The sequence below is a fragment of the Felis catus genome, chromosome B1, assembly GCF_018350175.1.
Source record: "Felis catus isolate Fca126 chromosome B1, F.catus_Fca126_mat1.0, whole genome shotgun sequence".
In the NCBI taxonomy this organism is placed as follows: Eukaryota; Metazoa; Chordata; class Mammalia; order Carnivora; family Felidae; genus Felis; species Felis catus.
This window is the reverse complement of record NC_058371.1, coordinates 50,278,672-50,302,691: the sequence shown is the minus strand read 5'-3', so window position 1 is coordinate 50,302,691 and position 24,020 is coordinate 50,278,672. Positions and strand designations below refer to the sequence as shown.

General features: G+C 34.3%; 1 protein-coding gene across 9 annotated transcripts in view; it reads right to left on the bottom strand.

Moving 5' to 3' along the window:
* Nucleotides 1-24,020, bottom strand: part of HMBOX1 (homeobox containing 1) — a 196,810-nt gene that overhangs the window by 82,776 nt on the left and 90,014 nt on the right. For all 9 annotated transcript variants that reach the window (XM_019828625.3, XM_019828626.3, XM_019828627.3 and 6 more), the window contains exons 3-4: nt 22,793-23,269; nt 14,812-14,897 (exon numbers count right to left, since the gene is read on the bottom strand). In XM_019828625.3, coding sequence (XP_019684184.1) covers nt 14,812-14,897; nt 22,793-23,269 — 563 coding nt within the window. The remainder of the gene's footprint in view (nt 1-14,811; nt 14,898-22,792; nt 23,270-24,020) is intronic.

The window sequence follows — 24,020 nt, the reverse complement described above, 5'->3', positions numbered from 1 at the left end:
ACTATAGACATACTATTTGTTTTTAAATGCATAAAGTATCCCTCCAGAAACTAGTAATGTCCATATATCCTCTGGGAAGGGGATTAAGGCTGAGAGACAGAGATAGAAGACAGATTTAGCACCCTTATGTAATCTGAAGTTTGAACCACATGAATATATTTTTTAATACAAAAGTAAATTTATATTTTATAATTTAATTATTTTATTTTTAGTTTATTAGGCTTTTATTCAGTAATAAAAATACATACAAAATTTTAAAATTCTACTTTGGGGAACTCTTTTCAAAGGATATTTTTGAAGTTTTTTATTTTCCTTTCTATCTTTTAAAACTGACTTATTACAATGTAATTCACATACCATACAATTCACTCATTTAAAGTGTACAATTCAATGGTTTTTAGTACAGATTTGTGCAACCATCACCACAATTGATTTTCCCTCCTTTTGAATAATAAAATGAGATATTAGACAGAATCCTGGCAACGTCTGCAAGTAGAAAAATTATGGAGCAGAGAAAAGGAAGATCTCACTACAAAGGGAGCTAGATATTTTCCTTCCCACCTAAGATTTTTAAGGGAATTTTGTGTAATTTTGTGTAAGACTAGTAAGGGTGAAGAAAGTTTCCCATGCTAATATCAAAATGAAATTTACACAGTATTTTTTTAGATGGAAAAGGAAAGAGTATTTTAATACCTTTTTGCAATGACTGTTGGTATTTTCTGATATTACACTAAAACTTAACAAGTGATATATTTTTAAAGGTTAGCTGCGATGTTGAATCTGAAATCACTAAGCTTTTTCACACTTAAAAAAAATTTTTTTTTAATGTTTATTTCTGAGACAGAGAGAGACAGAGCATGAGTGGGGGGGAGGGGGAGAGAGAGAGAGAGGGAGACACAGTATCCGAAGCAGGCTCCAGGCTCTGAGCTGTCAGCACTGAGCCCAATGCGGGGCTCGAACTCAAAAACCGTGAGATCATGACCTGAGCTGAAGTCGGTCGCTCAACCGACTGAGCCACCCAGGCGCCCCTTTCACACTCTTACATTAAAATCCACCAAACTATCATGAACTTTTTAAAATTTTGTTAGTTTTAGGTGTACAATATAATGATATATTTATTATGAAATGATTACCACAATAAGTTTAGTTAAGATCCATCACAATACATAGTTAAAATTCTTCTGTGTGTATAAGAACTTTTAAGATTTACTCTCAATATCTTTCAAATGTGTAATGAAGCATTGTTAACTATAGTTAACGATAGTGTCCAATAAAGCATTGTTAACTATTGTGCCCATTATATCCCTAGAACTTATTTATCTTATAAGTGGGAAGTTTGTACCTTTTGACCACCTTCACCCATTTTGTCTAGCCCCCTACTCATCACCTCTAGCAAACACCAATCTGTTCTCTGTATCTATGACTTTGGTTTTTTTTTTTTAAAGATTCTACATATAAATGATATCATACAATATCTTTCTCTGTCTTATTTAACATAACATCCTCAATGTCTATCCATATTGTTGCAAATGGCAGGATCTCCTTTTTTATGGGTAAATAATATTCCCCTGGGTAGGTTATTTTCATGTCTTGGCTTATAAATATGCTGCAATGAACAGGGGGGGTGCTATATATTTTTAAAAATTCATTATTAAGTGGTCAGAAGTTAGAAACATTATGGTTAACATATTTAGTCTTTGGAAGCTTAGTTTCAGAAAAGTCAATTTGTAGAGGGATGAAGGACTATAATGGTTAATAATTATAATAATAAAAAAACACTTCTGTGGCATCACTGTGTGCCAGAAACTTTACATAAACCAATTCATTTAATTTCAAAAACGCTGTTAGGTGGGTATTATATTATTCTCATTTTCCAAAAGAGGAAACTGAAGATTAAGATGTTCAGTAACCTGCCCAAAGTTATATAACTAGTGAGTGACAGAAGTCATATTTTGAACCTTCAAAGTCATGCTGTAGACCACTGCACTATACTGCATCTATATACTGAAATGCTATGTCATGAACACTGGCTTTGCAGCAAGACAAACAGTAATTAGCTGTGTGACTATAAGCAAATGATGGACTCCCCTTTATGCTCAGTTCTCTCATCTGTAACTGAAGAAGTTAACACTTGCCTCTCAAATACATAAAACAGTTAGCACAGCATCTAGCACCTTGGTAAGTGTTAAAATAAATTACAGCTAAAAATAAAAACCCTCCAAAAAGAGAGGCTTAGCTAACCAGGTGCACAGAAGTAAAATGCAGAGCCAAGGGTCATCTACAAACCACTCAAGAGGGCTATATGCTCTCCTGGTAGGTTACTTAGCACAATGATAAAGCTGAGTTAAGACAAAAAAAGCATGGGCAATAATGGTTTAAGAGATACTGTTTCTTACTACATACTATTATATGTAATAATTATTTTAACACTTAGCACTCAAACATTTCAAAGACATTCTTTATGTCCTAGAAAAATCAAGACAAACTGATAATATGTCTTCCAAAAAATATTTAGCAATGAAAGGGCCTGTGTGCAATGCTCAATCTTTTTAACAAAGGAAAAAAAATGCACTTAAAAAATTTTTTTTAATGTTTACTTATTTTTGAGAGAGAGACAGAGAACAAGTGGGGGGAGGGGCAGAGACAGAAAGGGAGACACAGAATCTGAAGCAGGCTCCAGGTGAGCTGTCAGCACAGAGCCCGATGAGGGGCTCGAACTCAGAAACAGTGAGATCATGACCTGAGCCAAAGTCGAACACTTAACCGACTGAGTCACTCAGGCGCCCCCAAAAATGTACTTTTATGAAAACATCATATTCTAGGTCTTAAATAAACATCATATTAAGAATGTTTCTAAAAACTCTTTCCTATGTTTCTCATCAAGAACAATGACAATAAGCCTGGGGCAATGTATATTGGATTCATACATTAAATCAATGTGTTCAAAACCAAGAAGTTGTCCACAGATCTGCTTGAGAAGAGATTTAGAGATAAGTCACTTAGTATTTTTAAAACTACTACAGGAAGCAAAATCTCATAGTTTAAGTGAGTGAAAGCTATGTTCTATACTCAGGCATAGGAGGGCACAGGGTTATGGCTCTATCTAAAGCAAATTCAATTTGGTTTGTGGTTTGTAACCTGGCAATTTTAGGCAACTGTCAAGAGAAAAGTATTTCTGCCAAGGACAGAATCATGTAGAAGAGTGCTGGCAACCTTGGAGGTATTAAGGACCTAATAATCTCCACTATTTCTATATTCTATCTGCTGCCTTCAGTACAGGGCACAAGCCCTTAACTAAGATCCTTTAGTTAAATAATAGCCAAGTGTAAGACAATCATCATCATCATCATCATCATCATCATCATCATCATCAAGGACAGTATTTAAGGAGGAAATACTACCAATTCTATACCAATTCTTCTAGAAACACAAGGGACTGAAACACTTTCCAACATGTCTTATGAGGCCACATTACCTTAGCAAAACTAGACAAGGACATTACATGGAACAAGCAAAACAAATCCTGAATAATATTCCTAATGAACACAGATACTACAATTTTACAATACTAGAGCATCAGCAAATTGAACTAAACCATACACAAAAGATAATACATCATGATTCAATGGAATTTTTCCCAGAGTGCAAGGCTGGTTTAACATCTGAAAATCAATCAGTGTAATTCACCATATTAACAAGACTAAAATAAGAAAAATCATATGGTAATCTCAATAGATGCAGAAAAGCATTTGATAAAGTACAAACATCCATTCATGATAAAAATTCTCAGAAACCAGAAATAGAAGGAAACTTCCCTTGAAGGGCATCTTGATAAAGGACATCTATGAAAAACTTAGAGCTAAGATCACATTTAATGGTGAAAAAGTGAATGCCTGCTCCCTAAGTTTGGAGAAAACGCAAAGATGTCTGCTCTCATTACCATGTTCAACATTTAACTGGTGGTCCTAGTCAGTAGATTAAGGTAAGAAAAGGAAATAAAAGGCATACACATTGAAAAGGAAGAAGTAGAATTATCCTTATTCACAAATAATATGATTGTCCATGTAGAAAATCCCAAGAAATTTTTTAAAAGTTACTAGAACAAATAAACGAATTTAGCCAAGTTACAAAACAGAAGATCAATATAACCAAATCAATTATTCTATGACATAAGAAATAAACAACTGGAAATCGACATTAAGGATAATATCAATAGTATCAAAAATGTAAAATATTTAGAGATGAATTCAAGAAAAAAATGTTCTGGACCTATACACTGAAAACTAACATTGTTGAGAGAAAATAAAGAAGACCTAAACAAATCGAGATATACCATGTTCATGGACAAAAACACTCCGTATCATTAAGATGTCAATTCCAAATGCTAGACTGTCCTATACATTTAACACAACCCAATCCCAATCTCACTACAAATATTTTTTCTGTCAAAATTAACAAGTTGATTGGGGCACCTGGATAGCTTGGTTGAGTTTCTGACTTTGGCTCAGGTCATGATCTCATGGTTCATGAGTTTGAGCCCCGCATCAGGCTCTATGCTGACAGCTCAGAGCCTGGAGTCTGCTCTGGATTCTGTGTCTCCCTCTCTCTCTCTGCCCCTCCCCCACTCATATTCTGTCTCTCTCTCTTTCAAAATTAAACATTAAAAAAAATAAAAGAAATTAACAAGTTGATTTTAAAACATACATGGAAATTCAAAAGATCTAGAATAACAACAGTGATCTTGAAAAAGAAAAACAAAGTTGGGAGGAATTATGCTTTCTGACTTCAAGACTACTACAATAATTTACAATTTTGTATTGGTATAAGAATAAACATAAAGACCAATGGGACACAACAGACAGCACAAAAATAGACCCACACACACATATTCAATTGATTTTTAACAAAGGTGCCAATGTAACTGAATTAGAGAAAGACTAGTCTCGTGACCACTGCTGACCATTTTCAACAAATGGTGCTCCAACAATTGGACATCCATAGGGAAAAAAAATAGGTCTTAACCCTTACCTCACACATACACAAAAAATTAACTTGAAATGTTCACAGACCTAAATGTACAAGCTGAAACTATCAAACTTTCAGAAGAAAACATAAGAAAATCTTTGAGACTTAATTTAGGCATATTTTCTTAGGACACAAAAAATATGAACCATAAAGGAAAAAAAACCACAACTTCAGCAAAATTAAAAACATTTCATCTTTGGTTTTTTTTTTTTTTTTTAATTTCATCTTTGAAAGAGAACATTAAGAAAATGAAAATACAAGCCTCAGACTAGGATATCTGTGTATCCACATATTCAAGGACTTGAACCCAGAATATACATAGAACTCTTCTAATCAATAATAAGTGAAACAACCTGATTAAAAAACAATGAGTGAAAGATGTGACAGACATTTCACCTAAGATGATACATGAATAGCAAATGAGCATCTGAAAAGATGCTCACCATAATTAGTCATTAGAAAAATGCAAAATAAAACTAGAGTGAGATGCTATTACATATGCACTAGAATGGCTAAACTTAAAGGGAAACACAAATACCAAATACCAAGAGCTGAAGAGAATGCAAAGCAACTGGAAGTCTCATATGCTGCTAGTAGGAGTGCAAAATGGTCTAGTAATTTTGGAAAACAGTTTGACAGTTTCTTAAAAAGTTAAACATATACTTACCACTAATCCCACAATCCCACTCCTAGGTATGAGAAAGCATATGTCCATGTAAAACCTTGCAAACGAATGTTCACAGCAGCTTAATTCATAATAGTCCAAACCTAAACATAGCTCAAATGCCCATCAATTAATCTGGATAAGTGAATTTTGTTATATCCATTCAAGAGACTAGTATTCATCATTTAAAACTTACAAACTACGGATACATGTAACAACTTTAATGAATCTCAAAAGTATCATGCTAAGTGAAAGAAGTCACAAAAAGAAAGAAGTCAGACATTAAAAAAAAGGTATATATTGTAAGATTCTAGTCACATGATATCCTAGAAAATACAAAACTATCCTGACAGAACACAGATCTGTGACTGGCAGGGACTTGCAGTGGGGTGAGGTATGTGACTGCAAAGAGGCAAGAGAACTTAATGAAATACTGACAATGTTTTATCTCTTGCTTTTAGTTATACCACTGTATAAATCTGGTACAATTCAGAGAACTCTACTCTTACACAAATTTTATCTGACTATAAAGTGATTAAAAATAAAGAAAAAACCCACATTTCCCCTTCATACCTCAAGTTTATTTTGTGAGGATCACATGACATAGTTAAATTTAGCTGAAGTTGACCCATGTTGATATTAAAGGCTTTCTTAAAGACCAAAAGAATTTGGCCTCACAGATGTCTCAGCTGTCACTGCCCCCAAACTGGTTAGTTTGGTTAGTTCAAGCTTCAGTTCCTTACCTAACTAAAGTTAGTAACTACACACTACTAAATCTAGTATATCTTTCTGACAACAAATTATTTGTAGCAATTGATGTCAAATCCTTTAAGATCTATTGCTAAGTAAACTTCAAGAGTTAACAGGATAATTCCTTAATGCACAAAAGACCATATCTATGTTTACAAAAAATGTTATTTATCCCTCAGAGCTTTCTCCTGCAGGAATTTATAATATTGCCTGATGATTCACATGGACTTCAGCTGAACTTTAGACTTTGTTACTTCATCAGACACTTTCTTACTAGGGTATTCTTTGACTTTCTTCTGACTTTCTTACTAAGGTTTTCTTGTCATTTATCCCTGACGCTTTTTTTTTTTTTTTAAATACAAGGAAAATTAACTTGGGCTAAGTAAGAAATAATTTATAAAACTGCCTAAGTAATATTTATACCTCAAGTACACACTTTCCTCCACAATCTTAGGAAACAAGAATTAGGGAGAAACAAAAATGAAAATTACTGATTGGGGGGAACAGCCATTTGTGTCTAACCTTTTAGTCACTTTTGTCAAAGCTTATGGTAGAATAAAAAATTTTTAAATATAATTTCCACTTTAAATACAGGTGGAAGAAAAATCTTCTTACTTGCAAACCAACCTTCATAACTTTGACACTAAAAATGTACAGTCCTATATCCTGCATTTGAGATGATGAAAGCCCTGGTAGGACAACAAATTTCAAGAACTGTAAAAAACTGATGTTCGAACAACAAAAGTATCCTCTGAAATTATTTCATCCCAACTTTTCATTTAGCCATCACCAAAGTGGGAAAATGTGACTATTCAGATATAGAAGCTGGATTTTTTTTTTTCATGGAAAAAAATGTGTTGTTTGTAATAAAATAGCCAACAAATTGCAGAAGATAGAAGAAAATGAGATAAAAACTTAAGAATTTTTTGAACCACAGGACAACATCTGTTCTTATTCTCTAGAGTCTACAAAACCAGAGAAAATTTTAAATTCACTCTACAAAAATATTTATATTGTTGGTAACTGAAATCCATTCAAAGATGTGAAAATACGTTTTTCTCCTAGTAAACAAAACCTCTAATCTTCTTCAATTTGGAGACAGAAGTTACATCTCAAATACAGAAATCTGCCCTTTTTGTAGACAGATAATTGCCTTCAAATTGGAGATCTACCTAAAACTAGTGAAACTCATTAGATAGGAATTGATAAAATCTTGTTAAATAAGCCAGACAATTAATTATATTTGGTTATATGACAAGAGGACAATTCTTTAGTCTGTGATAAATGCCCTATCAACCTTGCTTTTCTAATGTAGACATAAATTCTACTTGTTTATAGTAACTTTACTCATAACTGCCAGAACTTGGGAGGCAACCAAGATGTCCTTCAGTAGGTGAATGGAAAAATAAACTGTTATTTTGAGACAATGGGATATTATTTAGCACCAGAAAGAAATGAGCTAGTAAGCCATGAAAAGACCTTAAGTAATCTTAAAAGCATATTGCTAAGAGAAAGATGCCAATGTGAAAAGGCTACAAACTATATGGTAACATTCTGGAAAAAGCAAAACCATGGAGAAGTCAGTGGTTCCCAAGGGTCAGTGAGGAAGAAAGAAGGGATGAATAGGCGGAACACAGGATTTTTAGGCAGTGAAATCGTAGTATCATATTATGATACAACAACCGTGGATACTTGTCATGACACATTTTTCAAAACCCCACAGAATGTACAAAACCATTTATATGTAATGTGAAGTATGGACTTTGACAATGATGATGTTGATGTAGGTTCACACGTTATAACACATGTAGCACTTCAGTGCCAGATGCTGAGGAGGTGCCAGATGTACGGAGGCTGTGCATGTGTAGGGGGCGTGGAGCAAAAGGAAATTCTACTTTCTACTCACTTTTGCAGTGAACCTAAAACTGCTCTAAAAAATGAAGTCTATTTTTTAAAAAGGTGTATGTACACTTTAGTTGGTTTTTAGTAGCTGGTATGAAGTTCTCTGATTAGGGAGAGGATCAATATATACCCACTTTGTAAAGAAACTATTATATAAATTGAATATGCAATGTTCTCATACTTCATTTTAAAGATACATTTGAAAAAGAGAAATGATCTCAGTGCAGTTGCAACATTTCTAAAACCAGTTCAGAGATACTCTTTACACAAATTCTTACATGTTGGGAATCAGAGTCACTAATATATAAGTAAGATCCACACTTGTTAAATGTACTTAGTTTAAAAACAGCCTAGAATTAGCTAACTAGAAAACATACTTGGAAATATTGGGTCAAAGCCCCTCATCTTAAAATAAGTAAAACAGAGGCTTAGAGAAGCTATATGGTTCTCCCCAGGACTATTTAAGATAGAAGGACTAGAACTTTGGTATTCTAAAGTTTCAAGTTTGTCTTTTCATTATACTACTACCATTAAAGAAAACAAAATTATGATTTCTTAAAAGACACAGATGTAACTTTTTTTCTTCTTCCACTTTAAGAGGATAAGAATCCAATTAGTGTATTTCTTTGGCTGATAAGCACTCACTCGAGCTCTGCCCACTTACTCATTTATTCTGCCTGCTTGATTTTTCCCAGAGGTCATATAAAAAGAAAATCATGTTTTAAGAATGCTAAAAGCCAAAGACAATGTTTCACCACGAAAGTGAATATAAAACCCACGTGTGGGTTATTATTCAAGCAAGGGCTACGCTCCCGATCCCACCACTGATAGTCAGAATTTAGAATCTTGCTCGACCTCTTACAGAGGTAAAAATCCACCCTTAGTGGGAGCAGCTGTGACTCTGTGAAAGAAGCTACAAATAACATGCTGGGAAATTCAGCAGGCACTGTTATTATATCCTGTTTATACTGTCATTTTTCCTATCAGTAGGATATTATTTATACAGACCCCACCCATGAACTTCTTGTTTATCTTATTATAGAAATCCTCCAAATCTATAAAAAGAAGCCTCTGTATTAGTTTCTGGAACAAGCACATGTGTCATAATTTTGCACCTCACTACACTTTTTTTATTTAGGAATCTCTTTTGTTAGGCCCTACTCATACTCATTTTTATCTCAAGGTTGATTTATTTCATTATTTCACATATTAGAGTTGAACTTTTTAAAGTCTCCAAAACAGGACATAGATTCTGGGGCTCCACACCTTAAACTTTATTTTGGGAAGATTTCATCAGGTAGAGATATTCTTGTAAGATACACTTCACTAATTTGTTTAAAGACAAAAAGTGGCTATATGCTGAGATCAGGTACCCCTAGTGAGTGAGTCCTAGATGTCTAGAAGCTTATGTAGGCTTCTCTATGCCAGGTATGCCAATTATGATGGACAAGCTTTTTTTTTTTTTTCTAAGAAATTTTATTTTTATTTTATTTTTTTAATATATGAAATTTATTGTCAAATTGGTTTCCATACAACACCCAGTGCTCATCCCAAAAGGTGCCCTCCTCAATACCCATCACCCACCCTCCCCTCCCTCCCACCCCCCATCAACCCTCAGTTTGTTCTCAGTTTTTAACAGTCTCTTATGCTTTGGCTCTCTCCCACTCTAACCACTTTTTTTTTTTTCCTTCCCCTCCCCCATGGGTTTCTGTTAAGTTTCTCAGGATCCACATAAGAGTGAAACCATATGGTATCTGTCTTTCTCTGTATGGCTTATTTCACTTAGCATCACACTCTCCAGTTCCATCCACGTTGCTACAAAAGGCCATATTTCATTTTTTCTCATTGCCACGTAGTATTCCATTGTGTATATAAACCACAATTTCTTTATCCATTCATCAGTTGATGGACATTTAGGCTCTTTCCATAATTTGGCTATTGTTAAGAGTGCTGCTATGAACATTGGGGTACAAGTGCCCCTATGCATCAGTACTCCTGTATCCCTTGGATAAATTCCTAGCAGTGCTATTGCTGGGTCATAGGGTAGGTCTATTTTTAATTTTCTGAGGAACCTCCACACTGCTTTCCAGAGCAGCTGCACCAATTTGCATTCCCACCAACAGTGCAAGAGGGTTCCCGTTTCTCCACATCCTCTCCAGCCATCTATAGTCTCCTGATTTGTTCATTTTGGCCACTCTGACTGGCGTGAGGTGATATCTGAGTGTGGTTCTGATTTGTATTTCCCTGATAAGGAGCGACGCTGAACATCTTTTCATGTGCCTGTTGGCCATCTGGATGTCTTCTTTAGAGAAGTGTCTATTCATGTTTTCTGCCCATTTCTTCACTGGGTTATTTGTTTTTCGGGTGTGGAGTTTGGTGAGCTCTTTATAGATTTTGGATCCTAGCCCTTTGTCCGATATGTCATTTGCAAATATCTTTTCCCATTCCGTTGGTTGCCTTTTAGTTTTGTTGGTTGTTTCCTTTGCTGTGCAGAAGCTTTTTATCTTCATAAGGTCCCAGTAATTCACTTCTGCTTTTAATTCCCTTGCCTTTGGGGATGTGTCAAGTAAGAGATTGCTACGGCTGAGGTCAGAGAGGTCTTTTCCTGCTTTCTCCTCTAAGGTTTTGATGGTTTCCTATCTCACATTCAGGTCCTTTATATGATGGACAAGCTTTCTATGGATTCTCACTAACTCACTATTTTCTAGTTGGATCTCTTTTCTAGAATGAAAAGCCCTGCCCCTGAGGCTAGTTTGATGGGCCAAGTGAAAATGCAACACAGTAATAAATGAGAAATACATGAATTCACTAAGTTGACCAATGGGACAATGAAACAATCTTTTTATAAATCACCCTCACTCCCCTGCCTTATGTAAATAACCGAATTAAAGCAGATAAAAGAAAGATGCAAATTCCTTAAGGGCAGAAATTCACGCAGCATTTGGTGAACAAATAATTATTTTTGGAGAGGGAACGTCACTGGACAAAGTTAATATTGGATAAGCTTTCATGTGTTCAGCTTGTGTCAGCTTCACTAAAACTCCTTTTACCCTACAAGACAGCACTACAAGGCAGCTAGGTAAACATGAAATCTTCAGAAAGTATGTATAATGCTAGACTCTCTAGGAATGTGCAAGAAAGATCACTGCTTTGTCGTTTTTTTTGCTTTTTTAAAAAAAATGTTTATTCATTTTTGGCAAAGAGGGAGCAAGCATGAGCAGGAGAGGGGCAGAGAGAAAGGGAGACAGAGGATCCGAAGCAGACTCTGCACTGACAGCAGCAAGCCCCATGCAGAGCTTGAACTCATGAACCATGAGATCATGACCTAAGCCGAAGTCAGATGTTCAACTGACTGAGCCACCCAGGTGCCCTGAAAGATCACTGCTTTTAAAGAACTTTACTCTAAAATGCATAACTGAAATGAGGCATAGTACCTAAGGGTGGTGAACTTAGTGTAACTGATTTCATAAAAAGAGAATTCTAGGAGAACCTGGGTGGCTCAGTTGAGCATCTGACTCTTGATTTCAACTCAGGTCATGATCTCAGTTCATTGGATTGAGCCCCACATAAGGCTCTGAGCTGAGAGTGAGGAGCCTGCTTAGGATTCTTTTCCTTTGCCCCACCCCCACCTCAAAATAAGTAAACATTTAAAAAAAAAAAAAAGAGAGATCTACGTGTGCTAAAGTGATCAAAGAAGCCAGAATGAGGATAATAATTGAGGTAAAAAAAATTTTTTTTTAATTTTATTTATTTTGAGAGAGAGAGAGAGAGATAGAGAGAGAGAGTGGACAGAGCGAGAGGGAGAAAGAGAGAATCCCAAGCAGGCTCTGCACCATCAGCACAGAACCTGATGTGGAGCTTGAACTCACCAACTGTGAGATCATGACTTGAGCTGAAATCAAGAGCCAGATGCTTAACCAACTGAGCCACCCAGGCACCTCAAGGTAATCTTGATAAACAGAACATTATAAGGCTGAAGTGTGAAGGGGAAAAGCATACTAGGCACAAACAATGATTTGTAAGCATCGAAGTGAGAATTCTGAAAATGGTGAGTACCTAAATTTAGTTAGGGAGAATACTGAACAGAAGATGGCAATAAAAAGAAGGCTGGAGTCAGACTATAAGGAGTTTCATTTTTCAAATGGAGAACCATTAAAGATATGTGATCAAGGGAAAATGTGCCCAAGCTTTTGGAATAGGAATGAAGAGGAGGAAGAATAAGTTGGATTGAGGTTGAAATGGGGGAAGAAGTTTTTAACAGTACCAAATCCTATGATTACAGAAGCAAAATAAAGGTCACGTGATATAACAAATAATAAATGTGTAAAAATATTTTCAGAACCACAAGATGGCATTATGAGGACTCTTACTGAGTGGCACAATGTTAAAAATATGCCAGTCCACTGAAATTTAATGTCAGAAAAGCTTACCAATCTCCTAGAATTGTACTTCTCAAACCCAAATTATCTGGGGATCTGGTTAAAATGAAAATTCTGATTCAGCAGGTTTAGGGTGGTACTCTGTATCTTTACATTTCTAACAAGCTCCAAATAATGCTGTTCCACGGACTACACTTTGAGTAGCAAGACGCTAAAACATCTTTCAGCTTCCCCTTCCAAAAAGGCAATACTACTGTGTTTAATCCACTATGCTATAACTATTCCCTTTAGATATTACTAAGAAATTCCTTTTAAAGGTATTTTCTTATAATGTGAATCAATGTCAGATGGGTTTCAAAAGCTACTATTTTATTTACTTTCATTTTTTTTAAGTTTATTTCTTTATTTTGAGAAAGAGAGAGCATAAGTAGGGGAGTGGCAGAGAGAGAGAATCCTAAGCAGGCTCTGCATTGTCAGCATAGAGCCAGATGTGGGTATTGAACTCACAAACTGTGAAATCATGACCTGAGCCAAAGTTGGACAGTTTACTGACTGAGCCACCCAGGCACCCCAAAAGCTACTATTTTAAAAGTCTAAGATGACTCAAGATTCAGGGGATTCAAGATCCTCAAAAACACTTCCACCTGGAAAAATAATCAACTCTATAATACCGTTCTATAACACTACAGTTTTATTCTTTTTTGTAGCTGAGAAACTAGAAGATACTATTGTTTCTAATCTTAGAGATAAAGTAAAAGCCCTGAAAAGACAATACTCTGTCTTTTCACAGTGCACATCAGTGAGTTTTACCAAAACTTGCCCTTACAATGCCCTTAGCATATTCCTTAATCCTTGAAGATAAAGGTAAAAATGTATTTTAAATATTCTATTGAAAGGTATAAAAATTAAATTTGTACACATCCTTCTATTAAGAAAGATTTCTACAGGATATGCCTTTAATTAGAATCTTTTACCATGAATATAGGCATCATTTGTAAAAGTATATTACTAGTGTTATATATCACATACACATATGTATTAGAATTGGTTGACTCTTGGGATGAAATTTAAGACTTCTGAAATCTCAAGTTTCATTTTTTACCATACTGATGGTCAATAACAACTTTTTTACATAAATTAGCTTCAATAAATACCGATGTCTAGAGAACAGAAATGATATCTTAAAATTGGAAGGTACTATGTGATTAGATCCAACTATTTCATCATATAGGTAAGAATCTGAGATGCAGAGGCTAAAAAGCCCAAAGTCACGTAGGTGCTAACGGCATGTCAAACAAGGAGGGGAGGAGGAAAAAACTAATTTTTAAATCCATTAATGTACAACATACAACAATGTACCAAATACAAAATGTAGTTAAAAGAGTTTCCAGTTCTTCTAACGACTAAGGTATAGTTGAGTTTATATTAGGTCTATAAATAAATCACTGATATCCAAGAAAGAAAGAATACATACCAACAAACACGACATGCTACCCCCATATTTAAGAACTCCATAAAAAACGCAATCTGAATAGAGAATGACACATATACACCACATACTTGAGATGGGGCTGCGGTGGGGTGGGTAATGGGATGGTATATAAAGAACAAAGAGAAGACAATGATAACTCTTATCTTCTCAGTAACGGTTTGAAGAGAGCTTCACATACGAAAAGGGCTTAAAAAAAAAAACTTCCTTTACTCTCATGGATAATTTTTTAATTGGTAAAATCTAGAATCAGGAGGACTGCAAGCTTTTAAAAACATGAAATGTAGATAGCAGTTGGATGTGCATGTGTCATAAGCTCTGTCAGTTACAAGAAAACCAGAGACCCTTTTTTAGTCATAAAATGGGGAATTTTGTGGTTATCACAAATGCTATAAAATTTACTAGCACCAGTTTAAAAAAAAAAATCACTGGAGAAGTTTCATGATATCAGAGACAATGGGTTTTAAATCATAGGCATACATTATTATGCCTAAGTTGACAGGTCTGTACTGCAATGCAGAAATGCAAGCAATATTCCAACATCTGCACCAGAAGGCAGAGACTAGACATGATTCCAGAATAAAGGGCTCTTTAGCTCTTACCTGTTACCTGTGCAACAACTGCTTGGGAAATCCTCCGATTGGCAAGAAAGGCTTTGATTTCCTCTTTTATCACACTGCTGTCCCTCCTAACAAAAACAGAAGACAAGACCAACAATGTATGTTGAAGGTAGAAATCCTCATCTTTGCTAAGAAAGGTGAAGCAGAGAGGTGGGGAGCACATAGAAAGAAAGAACACAAAAATAAAGGTAAACAGACCAAGCTTGTGTGAAAATATGAAATTAAAACAAACCAAGAAACACCAAATATTCAAGTCCTAAAACATCACACCATCAGACAGACGCTTTAGTGAATGCCACAGTAGATATAAGTCTCATACCAGACGATGGTTAATCGCATGCTGTGTGTAATTCACATTAGGAACAAGGCTGCCATATGGTATATACTAAGTTTCATTACTGAGGAATGAATATACCTTACACAGACAGAAATCCTAGAAAAATAAAAAGCAATAACAACAACAAAAATCAGTTGTGAGTAGACTGTGGGCTCGCATGTTAACTATGAAACTGCATAAATAATGTTCATTTCAAAACCTTTGTTAAAGGAACAGAAATCATCATCATTCTTACAATTGCTAAAAACATTAGCCATTTGAAAATTTTAATTTGCCTTCTTTTTCCCGTATAAACCAAAAAAAAAAAAATTAAGTGGGATGAAATGAATATAGAATTTTAATATAAAAAGGCAACATTAATTTCCTATTATATGTAATATAGAGTACTTAAAACTATATTGTGTCCTTGAGATTACATACATATTATAGATCTAATTTTTCCTCCATAAGACAACAACACATTCTCACAAGACGAGACATTTACTAGAACAACAATGAAAGGCAAGACTTCTATTTCTCCACCACAACAAATACACTTTAAGTAAAACTTATACCCTTAAAACCAACCAATTTCTCTTTGAATACTTTATGTTCAAAAGGATTACATAAATAAAGTATTGATTTTTGATCAAGCTCAAAAAAACCACAGAATAGTGGTAATTTATAATCTCATACAGGGTCAGCAAACTATGGCTAAATCTGGCCTCCCAACTGTTTTTATACAACCTGTAAGAGCTAAGTAAGAATGTTTTTCACACTTGCAGTCTTTATGTGATGACAGAAAACACTAACCCTGAACATGAATTAAGCAAAGTATTATCTCCTCACCAAAAATTCCATCCTTCTATTGGTAGGCCTATGTTTTAAAAACTATATTCAATATTGTATTTTGTCAATAAAAATCTGTGCCTTTTTTTTTCCTCTTAGATGTTAAGTATTAAGTATGTGTATTATATCCTCTATTTTGCCTCTTGGCCACAAAGTGTAAGATGTTTACCATCTACTCTTTCTGATCCCTGATCTGAGAAAAAAGGATCATGAAATCTTTACAAATCATTTTGTAAATGAACCACAAACTTCCAAACTACTTATAGGAGCCCAAGTCTTTCTAAAGATTATTTGGAGTAACAAAAGAAAAGATCCTACCCAAAAATAATCAGTTGTGATTTAACTTAGAGCAGGTATGTTAGCCCTTTCGTGAGGAGGGGCTATACATTGTGTAAATGGATACCAATGTTCCCTTTCAGGAATTCTGGAAAAGAGCAGAGAAGTAATAGTAGTGACAAGCTTTCAATCTGAAGCTCTACTGTATATTCCTGACCTACTGGTTAGAAATGGTAGTCAAAAAGATTCCTAAAGAAAGAAAACAGCTGCCTAATCCAATACTTAAAATTTCTCATACTCCTCTAGATTCCGATCTAGATACTGGCTAGATTCCCTCCAAAATGCTTGTTCATATTGGAAATTATTTCTTTGAAAAACATGCACTCTCATTTGATTTAAAACTGTGTATCTGAAATAAAAAGGCACAATACATTTAAATACATTTTAAAGTCAAATAAAATAAACTGCTTTGTATAATACAGGTAGTATAGACCAAATGGCTCTCAAAATCCACCAATAAATACCTGCGCAAGGGATAATTTCAGCAGTATGAATTTGCCTTACGTAAATAAAACAACCAAATCATTTGGTCTGATACAGCTTCAAAATTAATCTGAAAAATTTTAAATAAAGCACTGCATTGCAATGTATAGACTATCCTTCTAGGAAAATGAAAAGTGAGTTTAACAGAATATTTATTAAGGTTAAATAAAAAACGTGCTTTCTGGGAAAAATGATTAAATGGTATTTTCTTGACTACGGATTTAAATTGGAATTTAAATCAATTTATTTTAAATCAAATTCACCTAGAGTAGACACTAAATCATAAAGAGGAGATAACATTCAATTATTCCAATAGGAAATATCCAATTTGTGAATTATTCACAGCCTTGCAGTATGACATTATCAAGGGCTGCAGAAAGACAAAAAGAACTTCAAAAAGTCTGCAAAACAGCAGCAATTCATTTACCCTCCCATAGACTATATTTTTAGATACTTGGCAAGTTCCTAAGTACCAAGTTAAAATAAGTTAAAAAAATAATAGTAACAAAACCTCTTTAGTCAACTGCTTTACCAGAGAGTTTTTTCAAACTGAAGAAAAACTTAAGACTTAAAAGATAAGGATATGCTTGGGCAAGTCATTTAATAAAGCTGGACCCTGGTTTCATCATCTGGTAAAATGAGAACATTAATACCACCATCACAAGACTTTTAAATTTTTTCTCCAAGCATAGAAATTAAATTTAAATAAAATTTAGTGTTAAATGTATGTATATGTGTGTATATGTGCGTAATATAAAAAATAAAAAATTCTTCAATGAAAAATTTTTTGAAACTGTAAAACCATTAAACAATGACTATTATTTTATAAAACTCCAGAAAGAATCCCAGAAGAAGAAACAAAGGATCTGCTATAATTACCTATATCTGAAGTAAACATCTGTATCAGGTGCTTTAAGGCACCAGGGAAAGATTTAGACACAAGTAGTGATGTGTTTAGTTGGTTTCATCAGGTATAGGTATCCCCTGCTTTCTGAAGGTTCGCAGTATGCCACTCTGCTTTTATAAAAGAGCTACATTAGTATGGTAATAGCATTTTTTGGTAAAAGCCAAAATCTCCTTCGGATTTTGGTTAGTGAAAACAGGTACGAATGTAGGTCTTTCCTAAAAGTGAAGTGGTATAACTCAAGCTTTCAGATGGTGGGCGGGGGGAGAGGGGAGACCTGTATTTTCAAAATAGTAATAGCATTCAACTTTCACTGTGTCCAGTTCTCTTGTGTATTTCAAAGACCTCCATTCTACAGGGTTAACTATGTTCTTTAAACTTTCACATATTCCCCCTCATTCAGGCTTCTTTAACAACAAGGCTCTCCTACTGTCCACATCAAAACTCTGAAATCACCAGTTTCCTGATGTGAAAACTCTTTTGTTTACTCCAAATCTAATTTCCTTATATTCTCCTACTGCTTACTTTCTGTCTTCATTTGAAATTTTTCATCCTCTTTAAAAAGAATGGATCCCTTTTTCTTCACTTCTTTTTTTTTTTTTAGGAAAACCAATTTTTTCAAGTTTTTATTTTAATCACCAAGTGCTTATCGTGATTCACTTCTCTTATAAAATCTCACATTCCTCATGATTTGTACTCCTCAAGTCTTATAGTGAAACACAAGTTGATCTTCTTTGATTCCATGGCTTACTTTCAAGATAATCTACCACTCTATTTGCATTGAACCACTTAAAATCGATGTCCTCTCCTCCTACTACCTTTTCCAAATCACAGCCATGCTGAATTCATCTATCTGGGTGATTTCCACATGAGGATAAAATTCTTCCTTTCCACCCTCCATTGTCATTATTTTTATAACTTGCTAAACTTTCCATTGTTACCCACAGACCTTTCTTAACATCCAAATGAATTAATCAGGAATGCCTCTTTGTAGAATCACCCTTTCTTTAAGACACAATTTAACAGTCATCTATTCAGAGACGTTCTCCCTGATACAGCTAAGAAAGATCTTTTCTTACAACAACTAACTTTATCATTTCAATTATACTACTCACATGCTAACCTATTACATGGTATTCTGTATTATAGCAGTTCCCCAGACCTGGTCTTATCGCTCCTACTAGCCTGTGAAGTCTTTTGGCACAAAGATTGCGTCTTATTCATCATAGGGTTTGCATATAATAGAGCTTAATTTGTTCAGTGAATGAACAAATTTGTAGTTGAAGATAAAAGGTTGTAGTATGGCAAACCTGATCTAGATAATTTATAAAACAGCTCTAAATTCTTAATCTCAGATATGTTTAAGCTTTCTAAATCAGAATGGAAAAAGAGTTATTTATGCTAGTTCAAAATGGCAATCCTTCCATTTCCAGAATGAAGGCTATTAAAGACTACGTGTTTAAAAGTTGTATGCTTTAAGATCTTCTGTATTTTCTCAGTTGATATACACTACACATTCTTTAGGACCCCTTAAAGGTAGCCATCTATCTCAAAGACTTCCAGAGATGGACCAGTCCCTACAAAGACAATTTCACAGGTGAGAAAATATAATTACATATAAATTCTTTAGCTTTTAAATAAAAACCTGCTCCTTTAATTTCTACTCATGGAGATAAAGCATAATTTAAAAATTTTAAAGATAATTTTAAAAGAAAAGCTACTCTATATGTATAAACAACATGATAACTGAATTTAGAAAATAAATATCCTAAATCACCTATTGTTAGGCATATAGACAACCACTCAGAATAAAGTCTTAGATCTTGTATAAAATACTAACACAGTTTGTATAAAATACTAACATTTAAGTACATGGGTAGTTAAGCATAACACCTATAATATATGGCATTGTTTATGACTTCTTCATAAGCCTCATTTTACTTGTTATTTTATAATACATACGTGAAAGAGCAGGCACTTTAATAGATGTACACTGTAATATAAACGGATGTATATATACAACAGTATATAAATATGTGTGTTAATAGATGCATTTAAAAATATTAATATGTGAAATGGGTGTTCATTCTAGCTCTTGGTTTTAAAGTTCTTCCTAAAATGTTATATATTCAATAATGTGTTGAGAGCTCACATTCTAGTTTCTTTCTTGTTTCACCATGATCGATTAAAAATGAGAAAAGTTACTTTCTTTCTGATTCTTTCCTAACAAGTTGATCAAATATACAATTATAACCTAATTTCTATAAAAAATTTCCTTGTGTGCCCTGAAATTATTAGGTATTAAGTCTGAACTCAACGGCTTATGTAATTTGAAAAATATTTATCTTATGGTTGAGTGCTGTAGACGCAGGGAAATGTGAGCATGCAAGATGTGAATTACATGTATCTAGAAAAGGAGACAGGAAGGCATTCAGGTATTCATTCTCCCTACTTACAGCCCACCAAATCTAATTCACTATAATGTCACCATAGTGTTGAGTGATTAGTAAGGGCAGGATAGCCCTATGTAGGCACAGGATACTGAAAGATCCACCGCTCAAAAATTTCTCTAACACTCTACCAAATAAAAATTCATCTGGTTAGTAAATGATCTGAAGTGGCAAATGCACGTGGGGGGTGAGGGAGGGAGGAACAGCCCATTAAGGCATTCACAACTTTGTCTTGTGTTGTATCTACCACTGTTCTTAAAATCTTACTGAAATCTGCAGATGTGAAAAATTTATTTACAGAGACAACAGATACCAGAGACATGGTAATAAAGACGTGGGTCAGAATTCAGGCTCTGCCACTTAATATTTAGGTTTTCTTGGGCTAGTTATTTAAATTTTGTGAATCTCAATTTTTCTGCTCCACCTCACACACAGCACTGTTATGATGATTAAAAGGTTGAGAATAGTCATGCAATAAACTTCTCCCTCTGATCTAAGGTTACTATGTGCAAACTTGAGAAAAATTAGAAGTGGGTACAAAGGAGTGCCAGTGTGGGTGAGAACACAATGGCAGAGGACCACAGAGAGCCAGAAAGTTCAGTGAGACCCCCTAGATGATTAGAGAACCAAAGTAGAAGTTCAAAGAAGCAGAGAATAGGACAAAGTATCCTAACTATACAACAAGTGGCAGTTTGTAAATTAAATGCTGGTAACAGTGCATAAACATGTATACATTTAATGATGAAACGTGAATGTGCATTTATGGTGGGATTTAATTACAAATCCTATTCATTGCTAAATAGGTTTTCTGTTTATTTTGAAAACATAGTTGCATTACAACAATATGCCAATGTAAGAGTTAATAGTTAAGTTTTTAGACCATTGTAGTCAAGCTTTAGATCTTGGTCAATCTCCCAGAGCCCTTTGTTAACATGAAAGTTTCCCTAAATTTCATGGCAGTCTAATACACATTTGGGAATTAACTATTATATGTTAAAAGCTTATTAAAACTGATTAATGACAGCAACAAAAAACAAGTAGCATATAAATTTTATTAGTGATACCCTCTCTACTCAGAATAATTAAAAGCTAACAGGGACTTAAGTAACTTCTATTTGCCCAAATGGTTTTCTCGCTCAATCATGACAATGATATACATATTAAAATCAAAAGAACACCTAAACTGTGGCTAGCTGCTTTAATAAATGACAATGAATTCAAAGCCAAATTGATCTCTTATATTTTTAAGTTTTAAACATTTAAATAACAGGGTCCAATGGCTGCTCTATGAACCTATTCATCACAGGAATTACATTGGCATCTAGATGCAATAGCCCTTCAACTCATGATTCCATATAAGGCAGTGTAACCCTAAAAACAAATTTGGGACTGTTTGTTTAAAAGGTATTTTACCACGGCAGTACTAGAGAATAGATCTTCCATACGGCAATATTAAGTCACCATTATACTATCTTCAAGTCTTAAAATCTTTAGGAAGAACTATAACTCATAGCTTTTAATTTTATTTCTGACAAAATTCGTACTGTAAATTCTTTCATTATCTATTGTAACTACCTGCAGGCTCTCCTCCCTACTACAGTAGTGGTAATCTATTGAAAACAATGCTTTTATCATGTCTATTCCCACAGACCTGTAAAAAAGCCTTAATTCCAGTCAAATTAAACATAAACTACTTGTGTGGAACTCAAATCTTCCAAAACCTGTACTGAGTCGTAATATTCTTATTACCATAGTCTAGCCCATACAATCTTTAGAAGCCTAAACATGTCTTGCCTTTTCTACCTATTATTTACTATTCCCTTAACTTTAAATAAAATTCCTATATTTCAAAACAAAGGCTATTCTTTCAGATTTAGCTCAAATTCATCCATTCACATAACATATTAAACCGTTACTCTGTGTCAAGGACAATTCTAGATTCTGGAAACACAACATTTGAAAACACATGGTTCTGTCCTCAAAGTGTTCCAGGTCCAGTGTGAAGTCTTTCCTAATCACCTCTGTTGAAAGTGGACTTCTCTCTTTTTCAGTGTTTAAAACAACAAAGGCTTATTACTTCCCTTGTAACGGGTAACAAAAAATATATAAATATATGCATCTCTTAAATTAGAACTTTAGCTTCTTAGGGGTAGAAACCATGTCTATTCTTCTTCGTAAGAACACTTTTTAAATAACAGGTCCTCAAAATTCTTTTGTTGTGGTATGTTAGAGTGAAAAATTAAGAGTGTATACATTTTTATCATAAAATCATCTCTCTCAAAAATTCTAAGGATCAAAAAAAAAATTCTAGGGATCAGAATGTGTCTGTTAAAAATCCAGAAAATACAGATGTTAGCAATTAGAACTACAAAGAGAAGGCTAACTTCTGCTTTGGTAAACAGAATGTAAAAGGTTTATCAAGCAGCAAAGACAAAGGGCTAAGGTAGAGAAGACAAAATCTGAATTATAATCATAAAATTAGAAATTTTTTTTCTTTCATCTCCAAGAGGAGGAGGGGGAAATCACAGTTCTTAACAGGTAAGTAGCTGAAATACAGTATATTACTCAAAACCAATCTAAGAACACAGACATTCTGGGGACTCTTGAGTAAGCAGAATAACTAACCTCATTAACTCCTCCACTTTATCATCTACATCTAGGTCCTCTTCTGAGGCTTCAAAACTGTATGACCTCTGACCCATGCTGTTTGCATGGTAGCGAGTGGGTGACATCTTTCCATTGGATGTAGATAATCTCTCGTTATTCTCTCTCCCATTTTGATTGGTAGTGCAAGGCTGTGGGGAGGTATCATAACTGTTGCTGGGTGATGGGGACATTCCAGAATGCTGGGTCTGTGTGGAAGCTGTAGCTGTAGAGGAAGATGCTGGAACATTGTTGGTACTATTCCCATAAGAACTTCCTCCATAGCTGGACCTTCTTCCAAACTTGTCACTATGCTCTTGATCAAGACGGTCCAACGTTTCCAAGGCATGGAGAATTTCATGTTTAGTCATTCCAGTACGCCGAAGGCGCTGAAGCAGATCTATCTGCTCTATGGTAAATCTGGGTTCATCTGTATAGTGAGACATGGTTTCCAGCAAACTAAAAAAAAAAAAAAAGTTTATTTACAATACTACCAAAAAACGTATCATTATAGAGAATGCTCAGAAGATGCAAAATATTTCTACACCTTAATGAAAGTGATTAAGACATTACTATTATAAAAAATTACATTATATATTATAATAATCTCTCCATGCCAAAACATTATTGTCATGGCAAATGGATTGGTATAGTTACGGAGTTTATTAGCAGATGGACATTAGATATAACGTAAAACCCAATTTGGCATACAATTTACATTTTCTGCAATTTGGTAAATATTTGAAGCACAATTTCAGATATGGCATTAATACCAAAATAACAGATTAGATACATATACTTTTAATCCTAGCTTATCTGATTACTTGCAGGTATTTTTACCATCTCAAATTCAGTACTCTACATTAGAGTACTATTAATGAAAAGTTACTGAGAAAATAGTTTGTATTGTCTCGATTTACTAAATATCAGCAAAACTGACCTAGGAACTCTATTATCTTCATTTAGTGTAAACAAATGATTTGGTAAGGTAAGCCTAGGCAAATACTAGTAACTAGCAAAAATATTTAAATGGAAAAGAGAAGTACATTAAAAATCTCATTAAGCATTTCACCCACCACTTAGCAATTTCGTTTAGTCTCCGTAATGCATTCTCTCTTAACAGTTATCCCAAGAAATTGATCTTTCATGGTTGTAGCCAAACTATTCATTTTTCTTAGAAAATTGCTTCCACATGGTTCCTTTAACTAAC